This window comes from Dendropsophus ebraccatus, chromosome 4 (genome assembly GCF_027789765.1).
Source record: "Dendropsophus ebraccatus isolate aDenEbr1 chromosome 4, aDenEbr1.pat, whole genome shotgun sequence".
Taxonomy (NCBI): domain Eukaryota; kingdom Metazoa; phylum Chordata; class Amphibia; order Anura; family Hylidae; genus Dendropsophus; species Dendropsophus ebraccatus.
This window is the reverse complement of record NC_091457.1, coordinates 165,642,897-165,667,993: the sequence shown is the minus strand read 5'-3', so window position 1 is coordinate 165,667,993 and position 25,097 is coordinate 165,642,897. Positions and strand designations below refer to the sequence as shown.

At 45.8% G+C, this 25,097-nt stretch overlaps 1 protein-coding gene across 3 annotated transcripts in view; it reads left to right on the top strand.

Moving 5' to 3' along the window:
- TGFBR3 (transforming growth factor beta receptor 3) overlaps positions 1-25,097 on the top strand; it is a 159,049-nt gene continuing 133,952 nt past the window's right edge. For all 3 annotated transcript variants that reach the window (XM_069967662.1, XM_069967661.1, XM_069967660.1), the window contains exons 1-2: positions 1-96; positions 414-565. In XM_069967662.1, the coding sequence (XP_069823763.1) occupies positions 496-565 (70 nt within the window). In that variant the 5' untranslated portion in view covers positions 1-96; positions 414-495. The remainder of the gene's footprint in view (positions 97-413; positions 566-25,097) is intronic.

Below are 25,097 nucleotides of genomic sequence, written 5' to 3'. Positions count from 1 at the left end.
CCTGGAGTGTCCCAGAGCCGGAGATGCCTGAAACTTCAGCCCAGTGGGATCTGACAGCGGGCAGCAGAAGCTGGGCAGCCTGTGCCTGAGACTGGGGTGAGTGTTCCCTGCCGGCTGATGGCATTGGGGTGATAGTAGTGACCCCTGCCTCGAAGGGCAGATCCCATCCTCCAGCTGCGCTCTCTCTCTCTGGATCAGCAGCTGCATGCTTGCACTTGGGTTTCTTGCATTGTAATCTGTTGCATCCTCTGCACAGAGTTCTGCTGGATCCAGAGTGTGTCAGCAGAGCCCAGCGTGCGCCCCGGAGAGCTCTGCTATTCCGCCGCCGTGTCCTGCATGGAGCTGGGGGTGGGATATGTCAGCAGGATGTTTTCATCAGTTACAGATTGAAGTTTTCTTCTCTTCCTTCCCAGGCTGCAGGAGGATCTGCTGGAGAGAAACAAGAGGAAAGCTGGGGGGAAGCTTACGGGACGGAGAGCACCCCGAACGGGCAGGATGAAGGCTGCGGGGCTCCTCGGTGCATGCCTCCTCCTCTGCTGCTGCCGCTGGCCATCAACCTCTGCAGGTAACATGGATCGTCCGCTCCTGCCACCTCCCAATCTCTATGCTATAAGACGATTGTGGAGAACTACAAACCCCAGCAATCCCTGCAGAGATGGAGAGCTGTGGTGACCTGATTGATTTTAGAGGTTATTCCTATAGCTGTCAGAGAATGCTGGGACTTGTAGTGCTGCAGCAGCCGCAGACACCGGTGTAAACTACATGATGTGTAATGGAGAGTTCTCTGCCAGAGTTTAGTCTGATGGGAGTTGTAGTTCTGTAACTTTGGCTGCCTGTAGTTTTGCTGTTTCAGCTGTGATGGAGGCGACAGGTTTGTGGTTTCAGCTGTCAGCACAGGAGAGGGGTACTTTGGCTGGATGAGAATTGTACATTGGCAACTTTGAATGTTAGAGCATGCTGGGAGTTGTAGTCTTGCACCAGCTGGTTTGTAAACACTGGTAGAATCCATATGATACTCCTCTATATTGTTTTGCACTATAGATTATTCAGATGGGAGTTGTAGTGTTGCAGCTTCAGGCGACACGGCATGATGGCTGTTGTCATTTCAAAACCTCTGAGCATGTTGGGAGTTGTAGTTTTGCGACAACTGAAGAGCCACATGTTGGAGATGACAGCATTATTTGATCCTTGGGTCATTTGTGCGTCATCAAGATCCATCAGACCCATCATTCATTTGCAACTTTAAATGCCAAAGCATGCTGGGAGTTGTAGTTTTGCACCAGCTGGAAAGGCACAGGTGGTTAACACTGTACTCCTGGTTCTCCTGTATATTGTTTTGCACTATAGATTATTCAGAGTTGTAGTGAGTTGTAGTGTTGCAGCTTCAGGCGAAACGGCATGATGGGTGTTGTCATTTTGAAAACCTTTGAGCATGTTGGGAGTTGTAGTTTTGCAACCACTGGAGATGGCAGCTTTATGTGATGAGAGCCGCAGATCCTTGTGTCCTTTGTGTCCATCAGGATCCATCAGACCCGTCGTAGACTTTCTATAACTCTGTGCAGTGTACCATATGACACACTCAGCTCTGCTGCATCTGTATATACATTATACAGATGCATATATACGGATATATATATGTATGTGTGTGTATTATACAGATGCATATATACGGATATATATATATATATATATATATATATATATATAATGTGTGTATTATACAGATGCATATATACGGATATATATATATATATATATATATATATATATATATAATGTGTGTGTATTATACAGATGCATAATTATGGATAGATATATATATATATGTATGTGTGTGTATTATACAGATGCATATATACGGATATATATATGTATGTGTGTGTATTATACAGATGCATATATATATATGGAGATATATGTGTGTGTATTATACAGATGCATATATACGGATATATATATATATGTATGTGTGTGTATTATACAGATGCATATATACGGATATATATATATGTATGTGTGTGTATTATACAGATGCATATATACGGATATATATATATATGTATGTGTGTGTATTATACAGATGCATATATACGGATATATATATATATATGTGTGTGTATTATACAGATGCATATTTATGGATATATATATATATGTGTGTGTGTGTATTATACAGATGCATATATACGGATATATATATATGTATGTGTGTGTATTATACAGATGCATATATACGGATATATATATATGTATGTGTGTGTATTATACAGATGCATATATACGGATATATATATATGTATGTGTGTTTATTATACAGATGCATATATACGGATATATATATATGTATGTGTGTGTATTATACAGATGCATATATACGGATATATATATATGTATGTGTGTGTATTATACAGATGCATATATACGGATATATATATATATGTATGTGTGTTTATTATACAGATGCATATATATGGATACATGTATTATGCAGATAAAATTGAGTTTTTGTGCATGTAACTGTGGTGTATATAACGGAGACAAAGTGTATGGGATGTATGCAGACGTGGTGATCGGGACAGTGATAGATCCTCACCCTCATCCTCCATGGCCGCGGTGCTGACAGTGAGCGCTGTGTACTGTGGCATCCAGCCCAGGAGAGATGCAGCACCATCCGTCCGCAGCCGCTGACCTCCGGCCTCATCCCTGGAGGGGCTATTGCTATGAGAGCCTTGTGTATAGGATTATATACTGTAGATGAGGGATGTCAAACTCAGGCCCTCCAGCTGTTACAAAACTACAACTCCCATCATGCCGGGACAGTCGAAGAATGATGGGAATTGTAGTTTGGTGACAGCTGGAGGGTCTGGTGTTTGACACCTGTGATATAGAGTGATGTGGGGGGATTATTGTCCTGGTATTAACCCCTAATCCACCATCCCCAAAAACTACAACTCTCATCGTGCCATGACAGCTGAAGTACAACGTTCTGCAGCAGCTGAAGAGACACGGCTGAAAAGCAGCATAATCTGGTCATATACTGGTCTGTGTTACAGTGTAATAAGTTACAGCCGACATACATGATATAATCTGGTCATATACTGGTCTGTGTTACAGTGTAATAAGTTACATTGCCGTCTGGAACTTATAGAAATTGATGGGAGTTGTAGTTCTGCAACAGCCGGAGATACACCGGTTGGGGGATCACTATCCAAGAGACACCAGGGCGGCTTAATCATGGTAGTTGTGTATCAGCCTTTTACATATAAGTGACTGATGTGCTGGTGTATATAGTGTATGATACTACTGATGTGCTGGTGTATATAGTGTATATAGTGTATAATACTACTGGTGTGCTGGTGTATATAGTGTATGATACTACTGATGTGCTGGTGTATATAGTGTATAATACTACTGGTGTGCTGGTGTATATAGTGTATGATACTACTGATGTGCTGGTGTATATAGTGTATGATACTACTGATGTGCTGGTGTATATAGTGTATGATACTACTGATGTGCTGGTGTATATAGTGTATATAGTGTATAATACTACTGGTGTGCTGGTGTATATAGTGTATGATACTACTGATGTGCTGGTGTATATAGTGTATGATACTACTGATGTGCTGCTGGTGTATATAGTGTATAATACTACTGATGTGCTGGTGTATATAGTGTATGATACTACTGATGTGCTGCTGGTGTATATAGTGTATGATACTGCTGTGCTGGTCTATATAGTGTATGATACTACTGATGTGCTGGTGTATATAGTGTATGATACTACTGATGTGCTGGTGTATATAGTGTATGATACTACTGATGTGCTGCTGGTGTATATAGTGTATAATACTACTGATGTGCTGGTGTATATAGTGTATAATACTACTGATGTGCTGGTGTATATAGTGTATGATACTACTGATGTGCTGGTGTATATAGTGTATGATACTACTGATGTGCTGGTGTATATAGTGTATATAGTGTATAATACTACTGGTGTGCTGGTGTATATAGTGTATGATACTACTGATGTGCTGGTGTATATAGTGTATGATACTACTGATGTGCTGCTGGTGTATATAGTGTATAATACTACTGATGTGCTGGTGTATATAGTGTATAATACTACTGATGTGCTGGTGTATATAGTGTATGATACTACTGATGTGCTGGTGTATATAGTGTATGATACTACTGATGTGCTGGTGTATATAGTGTATATAGTGTATAATACTACTGGTGTGCTGGTGTATATAGTGTATGATACTACTGATGTGCTGCTGGTGTATATAGTGTATAATACTACTGATGTGCTGGTGTATATAGTGTATGATGCTACTGATGTGCTGCTGGTGTATATAGTGTATGATACTGCTGTGCTGGTCTATATAGTGTATGATACTACTGATGTGCTGGTGTATATAGTGTATGATACTACTGATGTGCTGCTGGTGTATATAGTGTATGATACTGCTGTGCTGGTGTATATAGTGTATGATACTACTGCTGTGCTGGTGTATATAGTGTATATAGTGTATGATACTGCTGTGCTGGTGTACATAGTGTATATAGTGTATGATACTACTGATGTGCTGGTGTATATAGTGTATGATACTGCTGTGCTGGTGTACATAGTGTATATAGTGTATGATACTACTGATGTGCTGGTGTATATAGTGTATATAGTGTATGATACTACTGGTGTGCTGGTGTATATAGTGTATGATACTACTGCTGTGCTGGTGTATATAGTGTATGATACTACTGCTGTGCTAGTGTATATAGTGTATATAGTGTATGATACTACTGCTGTGCTGGTGTATATAGTGTATGATACTACTGCTGTGCTGGTGTATATAGTGTATGATACTACTGCTGTGCTAGTGTATATAGTGTATATAGTGTATGATACTACTGCTGTGCTGGTGTATATAGTGTATGATACTACTGATGTGCTGGTGTATATAGTGTATGATACTACTGATGTGCTGCTGGTGTATATAGTGTATGATACTGCTGTGCTGGTGTATATAGTGTATGATACTGCTGTGCTGGTGTATATAGTGTATGATACTGCTGTGCTGGTGTATATAGTGTATGATACTGCTGTGCTGGTGTATATAGTGTATGATACTGCTGTGCTGGTGTATATAGTGTATATAGTGTATGATACTGCTGTGCTGGTGTATATAGTGTATATAGTGTATGATACTACTGATGTGCTGGTGTATATAGTGTATATAGTGTATGATACTGCTGTGCTGGTGTATATAGTGTATATAGTGTATGATACTACTGGTGTGCTGGTGTATATAGTGTATATAGTGTATGATACTGCTGTGCTGGTGTATATAGTGTATATAGTGTATGATACTGCTGTGCTGGTGTATATAGTGTATGATACTACTGCTGTGCTGGTGTATATAGTGTATATAGTGTATGATACTGCTGTGCTGGTGTATATAGTGTATGATACTACTGGTGTGCTGGTGTATATAGTGTATGATACTGCTGTGCTGGTGTATATAGTGTATGATACTGCTGTGCTGGTGTATATAGTGTATGATACTACTGCTGTGCTGGTGTATATAGTGTATGATACTACTGCTGTGCTGGTGTATATAGTGTATGATACTGCTGTGCTGGTGTACATAGTGTATGATACTACTGCTGTGCTGGTGTATATAGTGTATGATACTGGTGTGCTGGTGTATATAGTGTATGATACTACTGATGTGCTGGTGTATATAGTGTATATAGTGTATGATACTACTGATGTGCTGGTGTATATAGTGTATATAGTGTATGATACTACTGGTGTGCTGGTGTATATAGTGTATGATACTACTGGTGTGCTGGTGTATATAGTGTATATAGTGTATGATACTGCTGTGCTGGTGTATATAGTGTATGATACTACTGCTGTGCTGGTGTATATAGTGTATATAGTGTATGATACTGCTGTGCTGGTGTATATAGTGTATGATACTACTGATGTGCTGCTGGTGTATATAGTGTATGATACTACTGATGTGCTGCTGGTGTATATAGTGTATGATACTACTGCTGTGCTGGTGTATATAGTGTATGATACTGCTGTGCTGGTGTATATAGTGTATGATACTGCTGTGCTGGTGTATATAGTGTATGATACTGCTGTGCTGGTGTATATAGTGTATGATACTACTGATGTGCTGGTGTATATAGTGTATGATACTACTGATGTGCTGCTGGTGTATATAGTGTATGATACTGCTGTGCTGGTGTATATAGTGTATGATACTGCTGTGCTGGTGTATATAGTGTATGATACTGCTGTGCTGGTGTATATAGTGTATGATACTACTGATGTGCTGGTGTATATAGTGTATGATACTACTGATGTGCTGGTGTATATAGTGTATGATACTACTGATGTGCTGGTGTATATAGTGTATGATACTACTGATGTGCTGCTGGTGTATATAGTGTATGATACTACTGCTGTGCTGGTGTATATAGTGTATATAGTGTATGATACTACTGATGTGCTGCTGGTGTATATAGTGTATGATACTGCTGTGCTGGTGTATATAGTGTATGATACTACTGATGTGCTGGTGTATATAGTGTATGATACTACTGATGTGCTGGTGTATATAGTGTATGATACTACTGATGTGCTGGTGTATATAGTGTATGATACTACTGATGTGCTGGTGTATATAGTGTATAATACTACTGGTGTGCTGGTGTATATAGTGTATGATACTACTGATGTGCTGCTGGTGTATATAGTGTATGATACTACTGATGTGCTGGTGTATATAGTGTATGATACTACTGATGTGCTGCTGGTGTATATAGTGTATGATACTACTGATGTGCTGGTGTATATAGTGTATGATACTACTGATGTGCTGGTGTATATAGTGTATGATACTACTGATGTGCTGCTGGTGTATATAGTGTATGATACTGCTGTGCTGGTGTACATAGTGTATGATACTGTTGTGCTGGTGTATATAGTGTATGATACTGCTGTGCTGGTGTATATAGTGTATATAGTGTATGATACTGCTGTGCTGGTGTATATAGTGTATGATACTGCTGTGCTGGTGTATATAGTGTATGATACTACTGATGTGCTGGTGTATATAGTGTATGATACTGCTGTGCTGGTGTATATAGTGTATGATACTACTGCTGTGCTGGTGTATATAGTGTATGATACTGCTGTGCTGGTGTATATAGTGTATGATACTACTGCTGTGCTGGTGTATATAGTGTATGATACTGCTGTGCTGGTGTATATAGTGTATGATACTGCTGTGCTGGTGTACATAGTGTATGACCCTCCTCGTGTCCCCGCACTTGCTCTCTACCTTACCTCATTGGCCGCTGGGTCTTGTGACAGTGACAGATTATGTGTGTAAAATCTGATTACATTGTAATAGTTGAAGCCATTGAGCTCCAAGTCCTGAGGAGTGACGGCCGCTCTGCTGCTCCGATCCTCTGCTCTATCCCACAGTCCCCGCACTATATACCGATATATACCATATATACCGATAACATAGTGCACAGACAGCAGCCGGAAAGCTCTGTACAGAATGGGTGTATTCTCTCCAGTCCTCCAGTACTTATCAGCTGCTGTATGTCCTGTATGAAGTGGTGTATTCTCTCCAGTCCTCCAATACTTATCAGCTGCGGTATGTCCTGCAGAAAGTGGTGTATTCTCTCCAGTCTGACACAGTGCTCTCTGCTGCCACCTCTGTCCATGTCAGGAACTGTCCAGAGCAGCAGCAAATCCCCATAGAAAACCTCTCCTGCTCTGGACAGTTCCTGACATGGATAGAGATGGCAGCAGAGAGCACTGTGTCAGACTGGAGAGAATACACCACTTCCTACAGGACATACAGCGGCTGATAAGTACTGGAAGACCAGTTTTTTATAGAAGTGAATTACAGATGTGTATAAGTGTCTGATAGCAGGTGATGCACCCCATTATACAGAACAGTGACCGCTCTGTGGATAGAGATGTGTTTGCATCATTGAGCCTGTGATGTGTATCTTACTCTCAGACGTCGGGTGGTGATATTCATGGCCGCCCCTTGTCCTGTGCTGCGTCTGGTGGACTTTATAAGAGTTTCCCTTCTCCTGCCCCCTTTCTGCCAGTGCCTGGGCTCAGTGTCAGGGCTGGCAGCACCGCCCGCTCAGAGTAAGACATTGCCAGGCAGCACTTATTCATGATAGTAATTCATCATCTTCACATCCAGAAGTAACATCACTGCCGGGAGACATTGTCAGGGTGCCCTGAGCTGTCAGAGAGAGATGAGAGAGAGATGGGAGAGAGAGATGGGAGATAGATAGGAGATAGATGGATAGATAGATAGGAGATAGATGGATAGATAGATAGGAGATAGATAGATAGATAGATAGATAGATAGGAGATAGATAGGAGATAGATAGATAGATAGGAGATAGATAGATAGATAGGAGATAGATAGATAGATAGATAGATAGGAGATAGATAGATAGGAGATAGATAGGAGATAGATAGATAGGAGATAGATAGATAGATAGGAGATAGATAGATAGATAGATAGGAGATAGATAGATAGGAGATAGATAGATAGATAGATAGATAGGAGATAGATAGATAGATAGGAGATAGATAGATAGGAGATAGATGGATAGATAGATAGGAGATAGATAGATAGATAGATAGATAGATAGATAGATAGATAGATAGATAGATAGGAGATAGATAGGAGATAGATAGATAGATAGGAGATAGATAGATAGATAGATAGATAGATAGATAGATAGATAGATAGATAGGAGATAGATAGATAGGAGATAGATAGGAGATAGATAGATAGGAGATAGATAGATAGATAGGAGATAGATAGATAGATAGATAGATAGATAGGAGATAGATAGATAGATAGATAGATAGATAGATAGATAGATAGATAGGAGATAGATAGATAGATAGATAGATAGATAGGAGATAGATAGATAGATAGATAGGAGATAGATAGATAGATAGATAGGAGATAGATAGATAGATAGATAGGAGATAGATAGGAGATAGATAGATAGATAGATAGATAGATAGGAGATAGATAGGAGAGAGAGATAGATAGATAGGAGATAGATAGGTAGATAGATAGATAGATAGATAGGAGATAGATAGATAGATAGGAGATAGATAGATAGATAGATAGATAGGAGATAGATAGATAGGAGATAGATAGATAGATAGATAGATAGATAGATAGATAGATAGGAGATAGATAGGAGAGAGATAGATAGATAGATAGATAGGAGATAGATAGATAGATAGATAGGAGATAGATAGATAGATAGATAGGAGATAGATAGGAGATAGATAGATAGATAGGAGATAGATAGATAGGAGATAGATAGATAGATAGATAGATAGATAGGAGATAGATAGGAGAGAGAGAGAGAGATAGATAGATAGATAGATAGATAGGAGAGAGATAGATAGATAGATAGATAGATAGATAGATAGATAGATAGATAGGAGATAGATAGGAGATAGATAGATAGATAGATAGGAGATAGATAGATAGATAGGAGATAGATAGATAGGAGATAGATAGATAGATAGGAGAAAGATAGATAGATAGATAGATAGATAGGAGATAGATAGGAGATAGATAGATAGATAGATAGATAGATAGATAGATAGGAGATGGATAGATAGATAGGAGATAGATAGATGCAGCACCTGAGCTCCTTATACAGGACCGGCTGTAGTGATACAATAGACATTTACTAGAGTCACCGGAATAGAAGCCAAAGTTGCGGCAACTGTGGCCGGAGAATCTGCCAGCCGATAGTGTCAAGGAGAGACAGGTATGTGCCGTGTCACCGGGGTCTGTCCATTACATAACACCTGGCGGCTGTGAGGAGCTCGGAGTGCTTGGCTCGGTGTTCTTCCTTATAAGTCACATTTCCCGTAGAGGTTGGGTCCCTGTATATCGGACTGTGGGCACTTACAGATGTGACTCCATGGTTGGCAGCGGGGCAGGCACACACAGTCCTGGGGCGGCATAGTCCTTGTAGATGGATTATTTATTTAGCTAATACTAATAAACCTGCTAGCATATAAATCACCCAGGGATATTTCATCTCCACCCAGAGGAATGCTGGGAAATGCTGGGTGGGGTGTGTATAAACCGTATAACCCTGAAGAAGTCGCCCCCTGGAGGCAGGTATCGGGAGAAACAGGGCGGATTGTAGCTGAAGTCTGGCAGCGGCTTTCTCCCCTCTCCCCATTCAGAATATATACATGCTCAGTGGAGCCCCGTGTGGAGGTGTATGATGGGATCAGGACTATTATAAGCACCTCAGCTGAGGCGTCCTGCCCCCTGCTGGCAGATCCTGGTATTATACGACCCGTGTAATTCCTGGGCACGTCGCTCCCGGCACAGAGCGGCCTCATTGTCTCGATTTGTCCATAGAAATAAGTGCGATCCAGGAAGGTCACGGCGACATTGTCAGCAAGGCCGGGGGACGTCTTTAAGGTGGATCCCTACACTTTGCGCTACTTTCCCAGCTGGATTTAGAGATTTTTCCATTGCAGATGAAGCGCTTCGTTTTACATGTTGACCCTTTATTCCTTTAAATAGAATTGCTGGATCTATCTTAAGCCTCAGAGTGACCCCGCGCTGGGTTTATGACCGTCATCTAGTGCTGAACACAGAGAACATCACATTATACTGTAAGATAAGTTATTATGGAGGATAATAGAGAGAACTGCAGGAAAGCAGCTGAATCAGCAATGTTATGGGGATGGGCCCATCATTGATGTGTATGGGGGTCTCCAGACTGAACGGCAGCAGATCTACGGTTATTGGACAGTCAGTGTACCCCAGTCATTGTTCTTATTGGGGATAATTCACTAGCAGAGGGGTCTGGCAGCAGTTCTGCTGACAGCTATTCCTCCCATTCCCACTACACATGCACACCAGGTTCTGCTGACAGCTATTCCTCCCATCCCCTCCTACACATGCACGCCTGGTTCTGCTGACCGCTATTCCTCCCATTCCCACTACACATGCACACCAGGTTCTGCTGACCGCTATTCCTCCCATTCCCACTACACATGCACACCAGGTTCTGCTGACCGCTATTCCTCCCATTCCCACTACACATGCATGTCTGGTTCTGCTGACAGCTATTCCTCCCATCCCCTCCTACACATGCATGTCTGGTTCTGCTGACAGCTATTCCTCCCATTCCCACTACACATGCACGCCTGGTTCTGCTGACAGCTATTCCTCCCATTCCCACTACACATGCACGCCTGGTTCTGCTGACAGCTATTCCTCCCATTCCCACTACACATGCACACCGGGTTCTGCTGACAGCTATTCCTCCCATTCCCACTACACATGCACACCGGGTTCTGCTGACAGCTATTCCTCCCATCCCCTCCTACACATGCACACCGGGTTCTGCTGACAGCTATTCCTCCCATCCCCTCCTACACATGCACACCGGGTTCTGCTGACAGCTATTCCTCCCATCCCCTCCTACACATGCACGCCTGGTTCTGCTGACAGCTATTCCTCCCATCCCCTCCTACACATGCACGCCTGGTTCTGCTGACAGCTATTCCTCCCATTCCCACTACACATGCACACCAGGTTCTGCTGACCGCTATTCCTCCCATTCCCACTACACATGCACACCAGGTTCTGCTGACCGCTATTCCTCCCATTCCCACTACACATGCACACCAGGTTCTGCTGACAGCTATTCCTCCCATTCCCACTACACATGCACACCAGGTTCTGCTGACCGCTATTCCTCCCATTCCCACTACACATGCACACCAGGTTCTGCTGACCGCTATTCCTCCCATTCCCACTACACATGCACACCAGGTTCTGCTGACAGCTATTCCTCCCATTCCCACTACACATGCACACCAGGTTCTGCTGACAGCTATTCCTCCCATTCCCACTACACATGCATGCCTGGTTCTGCTGACAGCTATTCCTCCCATCCCCTCCTACACATGCACGCCTGGTTCTGCTGACAGCTATTCCTCCCATTCCCACTACACATGCACGCCTGGTTCTGCTGACAGCTATTCCTCCCATTCCCACTACACATGCACGCCTGGTTCTGCTGACAGCTATTCCTCCCATTCCCACTACACATGCACACCGGGTTCTGCAGGGTTCCACCCTCCAGAAACCCCCCCATTAAAACTTTACAACTGGTACCAATGCCGACACACACAACTTAGCTGATCCCATTGATGTTAGTGGTATGGGCCGATGATCTGATGTGGGGAGGTGGGGTCCTAGCATGATGGGAATTGAAGATTTGCAGCATCTGGAGGACTGCAGCCGACTGGAGCCCCCGTTCCCTGATATAGACCCAGTAGCAGTAGAGGAGGAATAAATGGAAAGATTTCATTTAGCATGCACATATTTTTCTGTAGAAATAATGCAGATGATCTTGTGTTCTGGCACCAGGACGTGGGCGGCCGTCGCTGATCTCCTGTCAGAAGTGCCACCATTGTTAATGATTGACCGCTGTATATCAGATACTATGAGCTCCCTGCAAACTTCACTTTGTTTAACCAACCAATTCACTGCCCGAGCTATGGGCAGCCATGAGATGTATGAGAAGCCGGCATCAAAGGGCCGAGCCCCAACCATGAGGGTGTGAAAGCCATGTTTACTTGTCAGAGGAGGAGGAGGAGCGGCTGATGGATGGCCGACCCATCAATGAGCCGCTCTGTGGCCTGAAGGTTGCCGAGAACTTTCAGACACTTGGAAGGTTGTGAGATTATTTGCAGAATCTGTGGAAGCCGGCGGCATCCTGAGGAGGGAAACAGTCAGCATTTGTATCGCCTGTACACACCAGTGTCCTTATTACTGTACTGCTATATATACAGCGTATACCGTGATATGTGCGGATTATTACTGTACTGCTATATATACAGCGTATACCGTGATATGTGCGGATTATTACTGTACTGCTATATATACAGCGTATACCGTGATATGTGCGGATTATTACTGTACTGCTATATATACAGTTTATACAGTGATATGTGCGGATTATTACAGTACTGCTATATATATACAGCGTATACCGTGATATGTGCGGATTATTACTGTACTGCTATATATATATACAGCTTATACAGTGATAGGTGCGGATTATTACTGTACTGCTATATATATATATACAGCGTATACCGTGATATGTGCGGATTATTACTGTACTGCTATATATACAGCGTATACCGTGATATGTGCGGATTATTACTGTACTGCTATATATATATACAGCTTATACAGTGATATGTGCGGATTATTACTGTACTGCTATATATACAGCGTATACCGTGATATGTGCAGATTATTACTGTACTGCCATATATACAGCGTATACCGTGATATGTGCGGATTATTACTGTACTGCTATATATACAGTGTATACCGTGATATGTGTGGATTATTACTGTACTGCTATATATACAGCGTATACCGTGATATGTGCGGATTATTACTGTACTGCTATATATACAGCGTATACCGTGATATGTGCGGATTATTACTGTACTGCTATATATATATACAGCGTATACCGTGATATGTGCGGATTATTACTGTACTGCTATATATACAGTGTATACCGTGATATGTGCGGATTATTACTGTACTGCTATATATACAGCGTATACCGTGATATGTGCGGATTATTACTGTACTGCTATATATACAGCGTATACCGTGATATGTGCGGATTATTACTGTACTGCTATATATACAGCGTATACCGTGATATGTGCGGATTATTACTGTACTGCTATATGTACAGCGTATATGGTGATAGGTGCGGATTATTACTGTACTGCTACATGCGGTGGTGGTGGTGGAGGGGAGGTGGCAGCGGTGGTGGTGGTGGTGGAGGGGAGGAGGAGGTGGCGGCGGTGGTGGTGGTGGAGGGGAGGTGACGGCGGTGGTGGAGGGGAGGTGGCAGCGGTGGTGGTGGAGGGGAGGTGGCGGCGGTGGTGGTGGTGGTGGAGGGGAGGTGGCGGCGGTGGTGGTGGTGGTGGAGGGGAGGTGGCGGTGGTGGTGGTGGTGGAGGGGAGGTGACGGCGGTGGTGGTGGTGGTGGTGGTGGAGGGGAGGTGACGGCGGTGGTGGTGGTGGTGGTGGAGGGGAGGTGACGGCGGTGGTGGTGGTGGTGGAGGGGAGGTGGCGACGGCGGTGGTGGTGGAGGGGAGGTGACGGCGGTGGTGGTGGAGGGGAGGTGGCGGCGGTGGTGGTGGTCGGGGTGGAAGCTTCTCTGCCAGCCGCCACCTTCTGTGTATTTCAGCACAAACACAACCTAAACAAATACTATTAGCGGCTGTGATGGGCGATTACTCCTCTCTTCCTCAGATGTTACTGCAGCTTTGTTTACTGAAATAATAGATTGTCCTCAGGGTGGGGGATGGGGGTCGTCTACAGCGGCTCATGTCCCTGACGGGATTCACTACAGCAGTGGTCTCCAGCCTGTAACTTTCCGGCCACATGGTGTCAGGGCATGCTAGGAGTTGTAGTGTGTAACAGCTGGAGAGAAACAGCCATCAAACCCGTGCCCTCTTCCAGACACCTTTGGCCCCTGCAGAGCCACCTATGGGCATCTTTAAAGTATTACTGTCATTAAGTTGGTACTCTGTTTCTGGTGTCAGAAAGTTATAAGATAGATTTGTCATTTATGTCTATTTAAAAATCTTCAGTCTTCCAGTACTTATCAGCTGCTGTATGTCCTGCAGGAAGTGATGTATTCTCTCCAGTCTGACACAGTGCTGCCACCTCTGTCCATGTCAGGAACTGTCCAGAGCAGGAGAGGTTTACTATGGGGTTTTGCTGCCATGACAGAGGTGGCAGCAGAGAGCTCTGTGTCAGACTGGAACACATACACCACTTCCTGCAGGACATACAGCAGCTGAAAGGCTTGTTGCAGGAAAGGGATTATATACAAAGTATATGGAGCCTGTCTTATGCAAAAAAAGATTGGGAGGGAAGAGCCTGGCTAAGTGCTTCTCACTACTCGTTCTAGCATTACTCCTGCTCTTTTCTGATTCAACAATAGGGGGCGCAAGCACTGAATGTGCCTGGGAGAGCATGAACGTCACCCAGAGCCCTGACTGTCAGTGTAACGGGATGAAATCAGCAGAACAGTCTAAATGTTTATTAATACATTTTTTATCCCATGTGGACTGAGCTGTCTCCCTGATCCATGGAGATCTGATAGCTGAAGATGTAAGATCAGAGCTGATCCCTGGAGATTTGACAGTTGGAGATATCAGCGCTGATCCCTGGAGATCTGACAGCAGGAGATATCAAAGCCGATCCCTGAAGATCTGACAGCAGGAGATATCAAAGCCGATCCCTGGAGATCTGACAGCTGGAGATATAAGATCAGATCTGATTTCTGGAGATCTGACAGCAGGAGAGATTAAACCCGATCCTCAGAGATCTGACAACTGGAGATATCAGAGCCAATCCCTGGAGATCTGACAGCAGGAGAGATCAGAGCCGATCGCCGGAGATCTGAGAGCTGGAGATATAAGATCAGATCTGATTCTTGTAGATCTGACAGCAGGAGAGATTATACCCGATCCTCGGAGATCTGACAGCTGGAGATATCAGAGCCAATCCCCGGAGAACTGACAGCAGGAGAGATCAGAGCCGATCCCTGGAGATCTGACAGCTGGAGATATCAGAGCCAATTCCTGGAGAACTGACAGCAGGAGAGATCAGAGCCGATCCCTGGAGATCTGACAGCAGGAGATATCAGAGCCGATCCCTGGAGATCTGACAGTTGGAGATATCAGAGCTGATCCCTGGAGATCTGACGGCGGGAGATATCAGAGCCGATCCCTGGAGATCTGACAGCAGGAGATATCAGAGCCGATCCCTGGAGATCTGACAGTTGGAGATATCAGAGCTGATCCCTGGAGATCTGACAGCCGGAGATATCAGAGCCGATCCCTGGAGATCTGACAGCAGGAGATATTAGAGCTGATCCCTGGAGATCTGACAGCAGGAGATATCAGAGCCGATCCCTGGAGATCTGACAGCAGGAGATATTAGAGCTGATCCCTGGAGATCTGACAGCAGGATATATTAGAGCAGATCCCTGGAGATCTGACAGCAGGAGATCTCAGAGCCGATCCCTGGAGATCTGACAGCAGGAGATCTCAGAGCCGATCCCTGGAGATCTGACAGCAGGAGATATCAGAGCAGATCCCTGGAGATCTGACAGTTGGAGATATCAGAGCTGATCCCTGGAGATCTGACAGCAGGAGATATCAGAGCAGATCCCTTGAGATCTAACATCTGGACATATAAGATGAGAGTTGGCCCCGGCTGAGTTACAGGAGGGCCGTTCTCTTCTATCGGTCAGCTCTATAATCGTGTTTCGCTGACTCTGCTTCTCCCCGGCCGCCCCCAGACTCTCAGAAGTCGATTTCTCCACACGAGGAAAAAATAAACACAGTTGCCAAAATAATTCCGTCCATAAGAAGCTGCGAGGTTTAGTACTAAAATGCAGAATACAGGAAATCCTGAGACAACACAGGGATTTCAGCCGGAAATGTGCGCCTCCGCGAAGGCTAAACTCCAGTGTGATGGGCCCCCGTATCCCTGAGAGCAACGCCCCCTTTCCAGGGTCACAGCCTGCACACACGTGTCTCCTTAAAGGGGTTGTCCAGGGGAAGAAAAAACCCTCGTCCTCAGGTTATGTGGAATATTACAATTCATCCCCATTCATTTCAATGGCACTGAGCTGCAATACCTCACTCAAACAGCAGGGCTGCTGTTGTTGGTAGAATGCGGCCATGCTTTTCTAAGAAGACTGGTGATGCTTCGTTCTCAATTGCTGTGTAACAGAGAAGCTGTATAATACGCAGCCGTCAGTGAGCTCACCCGTCCCCGTGCCTCCAGGCTCTCAGTAATCGCAGGAAACCAGGTCACAGGTCACATACCGGCTCCTGCAGCAGCAACGTCACCACCCGGCCGAGTCATTGCCGTTGTCCCGCCCCAGTCACTGATTGGCTGAGCAGGCAGTCGCTGTGCTGGGGCTGTAACGTTGCAGCTAGCCGAGCTGCAGGACCCCGCTGATGTGTAGGGACCCGGGAGCGGCATTGCAGAGACACGGGGACAGGTTTGTTATCTTCTCTCACACCCCGTCCGCCCGCCTGCTGCGTCTCCTTTAAAGATTGTCTAAGTTTGGACTTAGTTTTAGTAAATGTGGGCGGATGACTGCGGACTAGATGGGTCCCTCACTTGTTGGAGTCTGTAACACCCCCCCCCCCCCTTGACCCTCGCAGGGATGTTCCCACCAGGTACGCGGTGTCTCTTTGCGTCACATCTCCCACCCGTGGATACATGACTCACCGGCGTCAGCTATGTCACATCACCGGCGGCAGCTATGTCACATCACCGGCGGCAGCTATGTCACATCACCGGCGGCAGCTATGTCCCATCACCGGCGGCAGCTATGTCACATCACTGGCGGCAGCTATGTCACATCACCGGCGGCAGCTATGTCGCATCACCGGCGGCAGCTATGTCGCATCACCGGCGGCTGCTATGTCACATCACCGGCGGCTGCTATGTCACATCACCGGCGGCAGCTATGTCGCATCACCGGCGGCAGCTATGTCACATCACCGGCGGCTGCTATGTCACATCACCGGTGGCAGCTATGTCCCATCACCGGCGGCAGCTATGTCACATCACCGGCGGCAGCTATGTCACATCACCGGCGGCAGCTATGTCGCATCACCGGCGGCAGCTATGTCACATCACCGGCGGCAGCTATGTCACATCACCGGCATCAGCTATGTCCCATCACCGGCGGCAGCTATGTCACATCACCGGCGGCAGCTATGTCACATCACCGGTGGCAGCTATGTCCCATCACTGGCGGCAGCTATGTCCCATCACCGGTGGCAGCTATGTCACATCACCGGCATCAGCTATGTCACATCACCGGCGGCAGCTATGTCCCATCACCGGTGGCAGCTATGTCACATCACCGGCGGCAGCTATGTCACATCACCGGCGGCAGCTATGTCACATCACCGGCGGCAGCTATGTCACATCACCGGCGGCAGCTATGTCACATCACCGGCGGCTGCTATGTCACATCACCGGCGGCAGCTATGTCACATCACCGGCGGCCGCTATGTCACCTCACCGGCGGCCGCTATGTCACCTCACCGGCGGCAGCTATGTCACCTCACCGGCGGCTGCTATGTCACATCACCGGCGGCAGCTATGTCACATCACCGGCGGCAGCTATGTCACCTCACCGGCGGCAGCTATGTCACCTCACCGGCGGCTGCTATGTCACATCACCGGCGTCAGCTATGTCACATCACCGGCGATAGCTATGTCACATCACCGGCGTCAGCTATGTCACATCACCGGCGGCAGCTATGTCACATCACCGGCATCAGCTATGTCATTCAGAAGGTTTCAGGTTTGGGCTTTTCTTTTCACTTCCTTTTCCATGGACTATTAATAGAGGAAGTGCAATGGTTACCACGCGAGCGTCCGTCCTGCGGTTACCGTGATATTTGGTGACCGACCGACTTTTTCAGTGCATTTTGAGTAGTTTCTGTCACATAAATTATATCACCTGGGTAATACTATACGCTATATACATCTAATAGATCACCTGGGTAATACTATACGCTATATACATCTAATAGATCACCTGGGTAATACTATACGCTATATACATCTTACAGATCACCTGGGTAATACTATACGCTATATACATCTTACAGATCACCTGGGTAATACTATACGCTATATACATCTTACAGATCACCTGGGTAATACTATACGCTATATACATCTAATAGATCACCTGGGTAATATCTATACACTATATACATCTTACAGATCACCTGGGTAATACTATACGCTATATACATCTAATAGATCATCCGGGTAATATCTATACACTATATACATCTAATAGATCACCCGGGTAATACTATACGCTATATACATCTAATAGATCACCTGGGTAATACTATACGCTATATACATCTAATAGATCACCTGGATAATAACTATACGCTATATACATCTTACAGATCACCTGGATAATAACTATACGCTATATACATCTAATAGATCACTTGGGTAATACTATACGCTATATACATTTTACAGATCACCCCAGTAATAACTATACGCTATATACATCTTATAGTTCACCCGAGTAATAACTATACGCTATATACACATTTATGTTTTAAGAGTGTGTTCACACGTACAGGATCCGCAGCAGATTTGAAGTTGAATCTAATATGGGCCATCAGATCTGCTGCGGATCCTGTACTTGTGAACGCACCATTAATGTGTTTCTCACCAACTATGCACGTCACATGTCTGCAGGATGGGTGGTGATGTTCTGATTGGTGGGGGTCCAGTCATATTAAGGGGGTCCTGTCTGTGTCACCCCCCCCCCCCTCACGGGTGGCATAACACTACAATACATGTGTTTTATTTTTGCCCTTCTGGCACTGTGGCCCACTGGCACATAACCCTGATGGCGGTCTGCCAAGGCCCGGCACCCGGTGATCACATGATGACCAGGACGGGAAGCAAGAAGCTTCATGGCTGCCGAGCTGTAAGTAAAGCAATCCGGACGTCAGGGACGGTAATAGACCATCGGTGCCGACAGTTCAGTCACCTGTGGCTGGTGGAGAAATACAGACCCCTCTGCAATGGTCCAGGGACAGCTGGCGTGTATGAGGACCCGGTGCACTAGTTACCCTGACCACCGCCTTCTGCAGCCGGCTCTCCCATTCCTGATCTCCCTTACTATACACAGTATAAAGTTGTATATGTCCTGTGATCGGTGCCATGTTCTATAGCAGCCAAATGTCTTATACAGAGAGAAGGGAACAAAGCGCAAGATTGGGAGAGTGTACGGGAATAAACCTGGGAACGGGAGCCTCTCCAATCCATTGCTGGATGCCGCTCCCGACACGGCTGCTCCCTCACTTACCGCTTGGCTATTGCTCTTTCCTGCCAGTTATTTTATTACAGAATGAAAGGAACAGATTTTCTTCCATTTCACCTCCGTTCACCTCTCGATGTAGGAAATGTCCGTATGTTCATTTTATATCATGTAGGTGGAGCTGTATATGTGTCTGATACAGTGATGTGACCCTGTATACATATATACATATATACATCCATCACTCACATTGCCTTCTGTTTTCTGCTTTTCCAACACTGATTCTCTCTCCAGTTCTTCCTGCTGTTAGTGAATATTGATCTTTAAAGGGGCACTCCGGCGAAAATCTTTTTATTTTAAATCAACTGGTGTCAGAAAGATATTATTACCAATCACTAACGAGAGCTACCAGAGGACGTTCACCGTATTACACAGATTGCAGATCACTAACGAGAGCTACCAGAGACAGCTCACCGTATTACACAGATTACAGATCACTAACGAGAGCTACCAGAGACCACTCACCATTATACACAGATTACAGATCACTAACGAGAGCTACCAGAGACAGCTCACCGTATTACACAGATTGCAGATCACTAACGAGAGCTACCAGAGACAGCTCACCGTATTACACAGATTGCAGATCACTAACGAGAGCTACCAGAGACAGCTCACCGTATTACACAGATTGCAGATCACTAACGAGAGATACCAGAGGCCGTTCACCGTATTACACAGATTACAGATCACTAACGAGAGCTACCAGAGACAGCTCACGGTATTACACAGATTACAGATCACTAACGAGAGCTACCAGAGGACGTTCACCGTATTACACAGATTGCAGATCACTAACGAGAGCTCCCAGAGGCCGTTCACCATATTACACAGATTACAGATCACTAACGAGAGCTACCAGAGACAGCTCACCGTATTACACAGATTACAGATCACTAACGAGAGCTACCAGAGGACGTTCACCGTATTACACAGATTGCAGATCACTAACGAGAGCTCCCAGAGGCTGTTCACCATATTACACAGATTAAAGATCACTAACGAGAGCTACCAGAGGCCGTTCACCGTATTACACAGATTACAGATCACTAACGAGAGCTACCAGAGACTGCTCACTGTATTACACAGATTACAGATCACTAACGAGAGATACCAGAGGCCGTTCACCGTATTACACAGATTACAGATCACTAACGAGAGCTACCAGAGACAGCTCACCGTATTACACAGATTGCAGATCACTAACGAGAGATACCAGAGGCCGTTCACCGTATTACACAGATTACAGATCACTAACGAGAGCTACCAGAGACTGCTCACTGCATTACACAGATTACAGATCACTAACGAGAGATACCAGAGGCCGTTCACCGTATTACACAGATTACCGATGACTGACGAGAGATACCAGAGGCCGTTTACGGTATTACACCGAGCAATAGTCGTTAGTAATGATCAGTTACTCTCTGATCCCAGGAAATGAAGGAACAATGCGGAATCACACTGAACCATTAGTGACGATTCTAGGTTCAGCTCATATAACGATTTTTTACAGGACAATCGTCCCGTGTAATAGGGCTGTTTTGTTGAGAGAGTGAAATCCTGGGATCGCTGGAGTGTTCCTTTAAATGGATGCTGATCTATTTATTTGCTCATTAGAGATGAGGGAGGGGGGGGGGAGTCACACAAACCTGAACGAGCGACATTTATATCCGGCTGCCTGAGGAAGCTGGATGCAGCATGGATACAGCCAGAGGCCACATCTGTGTTTTCCAGACAGTTCTTGAGCTGCATCCACCTTCTCCAGACAGTCCTCGGGCCGCATCCACCTTCTCCAGACAGTCTTCGGGCTGCATCCACCTTCTCCAGAAAGTCCTCGGGCTGCATCCACCTTCTCCAGACAGTCTTCGGGCTGCATCCACCTTCTCCAGAAAGTCCTCGGGCTGCATCCACCTTCTCCAGACAGTCTTCGGGCTGCATCCACCTTCTCCAGAAAGTCCTCGGGCTGCATCCACCTTCTCCACACAGTCTTTGGGCTGCATCCACCTTCTCCAGACAGTCCTCGGGCGGCATCCACCTTCTCCACACAGTCTTCGGGCTGCATCCACCTTCTCCATACAGTCCTCGGGCTGCATCCACCTTCTCCAGACAGTCCTCGGGCTGCATCCACCTTCTCCAGACAGTCTTCGGGCTGCATCCACCTTCTCCAGTCAGTCCTCTGGCTGCATCCACCTTCTCCAGACAGTGCTCGGGCTGCATCCACCTTCTCCAGACAGTCCTCGGCCTGCATCCACCTTCTCCAGACAGTCTTCGGCCTGCATCCACCTTCTCCAGACAGTCCTCGGGCTGCATCCACCTTCTCCAGACAGTCCTCGGGCTGCATCCACCTTCTCCACACAGTCTTCGGGCTGCTTCCCCTTCAGACAGTCCTCGGGCTGCATCCACCTTCTCCAGACACTCCTCGGGCTGCATCCACCTTCTCAGTCAGTCCTCCGGCTGCATCCACCTTCTCCAGACAGTCCTCTGGCTGCATCCACCTTCTCCAGACAGTCCTCGGGCTGCATCCACCTTCTCCAGACAGTCTTCGGGCTGCATCCATCTTTTCCAGGCAGCGGGAATACCTAAAGCTCCACTCACAGCATATTTAGGTTATACATGTTCCCGGCATACATCAGGACACTCCGCAGTGTATGTGGCGGCTGTATGTACACAACCGGTTACACCTGGGTTATTGCGGAGCCCAGTGATTGGCTGCTCGAGCTCTATTAGCGCACAGCCCTCCCTACAGACGTGTTCTATTACACTATAGTGTAGCCTCCATCTTACGGGCAGTGACTATAGGCCGGGGGGGGCACTGGGGGCTGACTTGCACTTCGGCTTTTTATATCCTGACGGCCTGTGAAGTATTCCGCGGCTTCTGCTCCTGCTGGCACTTACGGCTTTCAGTAGATCCCTGCCACAACCTTCAGTGTCAGAGTGACTTATATTCTGTGACCCTTTTAGCCCTGACTATTGACAGCTTGGCTTTCCTAGCCCCCCCCCCCCCTCCCGGCAAGGTGAGCTGTCACTCACACCGCTCTATTTCTGGCAGCAGCTAATGTGAGATGGGGGGCGGGGGTCCCCCTGACCATGGGAATTACTTTACCAGATTATTCTACTCCGGTGCATCACTGTCTGTATATACAGCTTATACCGGGGAGGGGGAACCTGCAGCCCCCCAGCCTACGGCTGTCCAGGCATGATGGCAATTGTAGTTCTGCAAACAGCTGGAGCTCCAGTCTGACACAGCGCTCTCTGCTGCCACCTCTGTCCATGTCAGGAACTGTCCAGAGCAGGAGAGGTTTTCTATGGGGATTTGCTGCTGCTCTGGACAGTTCCTGACATGGACAGAGGTGGCAGCAGAGAGCACTGTGTCAGACTGGAGAGAATACACCACTTCCTGCAGGACATACAGCAGCTAATAAGTACTGGAAGACTGGAGATTTTTAACTAGAAGTAAATTACAATTTCTATTTCTATATAAATTTCTGAAATCAGTTGATATGAAAGAAAAGGATCTATGTCAGAGTGCCCCTTTAACACAATTATTTAGCAGAAGAATTTGATAGAAACAAAAAATGTAGCTGCATTTTCCCCAAAACAGCGCCACCCCTGTCCTTCGGGTTGTGTGCCATATTACAACATGCTACATTTACTTCGATAGAACTTAGCTGCAGTACCGCAGACAAACTGAGCACAGGAGGGGCGCTGTTTCTTAAGAAAGGGGACATATTTTTGTTCTAATGCTCCATAACTCCTTCCCTGTTTTCTAGTGTTATTATTTCCCCGTTTACGCTGAGGTCAATCATGCGGTAACACGTAGTAACCAGATACAACAATTCCATCGGGGTCCTAGTGCCCGGATCATTAATATGGAGCCTTACATTGGCTGAGTGTAAGCTGAACAGCTGAAGGATTGTGTCGCTGAGTGAATAGTCAGGAGGCCGGCGGCGCGGTGACTTGGAGAGAAGCCAGCGGGAGGCTCCTCGCTCTCTCTGCCTATGGCCATATTGTGTGAGCTTCCATAACTGCAGGCACGGCGGCCTGATCTGTCGGATACACCGCTTCTCCTCTTCTCCTGAGCCGCCCTTAATTATTTCCTATAGCCGCACTATTTATCATCTTCTTCAAAGAAAAAAGTTGCAGTGGCGGACAGTAAGACGCGGCGCCCCCATTCTGATAACCAAACAGTCCTCTATGGGATCAGTCAGATTTCTGCACAAACACGTAAAAAAAAAAACCTGATCTGGGGGGCAACTGTCTGATCATTCGGGGGGCGATTACTGCGACCCCTTTAATTCACAATATTAAGTCTTAATCAAGGTTTCTATTTTCTGACTTTCATTCTACAGGGAGCTGCTATCGTCTCCTCTATCTACTGGTGTCACATGACGCTGCAATGCTGTACAGATCACTTTACTGCAGCCTCCTCTTATCACCACAGACACAACAGGAAGTCTCAGCTTAGTATTAGCCCCAGTGGTGAGAATGAGAACTGCGAGATCTCAGGATTATTATATAATATAGATAGTAATGTCTCCATTGATGCCGTCAGTGGTTGTATCAGCGGGATCGCTCCCATCCCCCTCGTGTATGATTGTTGTTGAGAATCGATAGACGGTAAATCTTCTGTGTTTTGCAGCAGTTTGATTTGTTTGCCAGATGTCTGTCTGTAATCAGAGCCAATCGATGTCTGTCTGGTCAAACTTGACGCTGATCCAGCTGTTTGACTATCAAGGTCCGAGCAGATGCCCATAACACAGGACACCATTGCCAGGAGTCTTCCATCTGCCAAATTCTACAATTGCAAAAGGGGCGTCTGTGATGGTCCAGCAAGTAACCCGTCCCTCTCACCTTTCCTCCAGTTTATACGGAAATAAGGTCCATTTTACATGGATATCTGGTGTTGTTTGTCCTGTGTTTGTATACTTAAAGGGGTACTCCGGCCAGCATTTTTTTCTTTCAAATCAACTGGTGTCAGAAAGTTTTATACAGATTTACTAATTTAAAAAATCT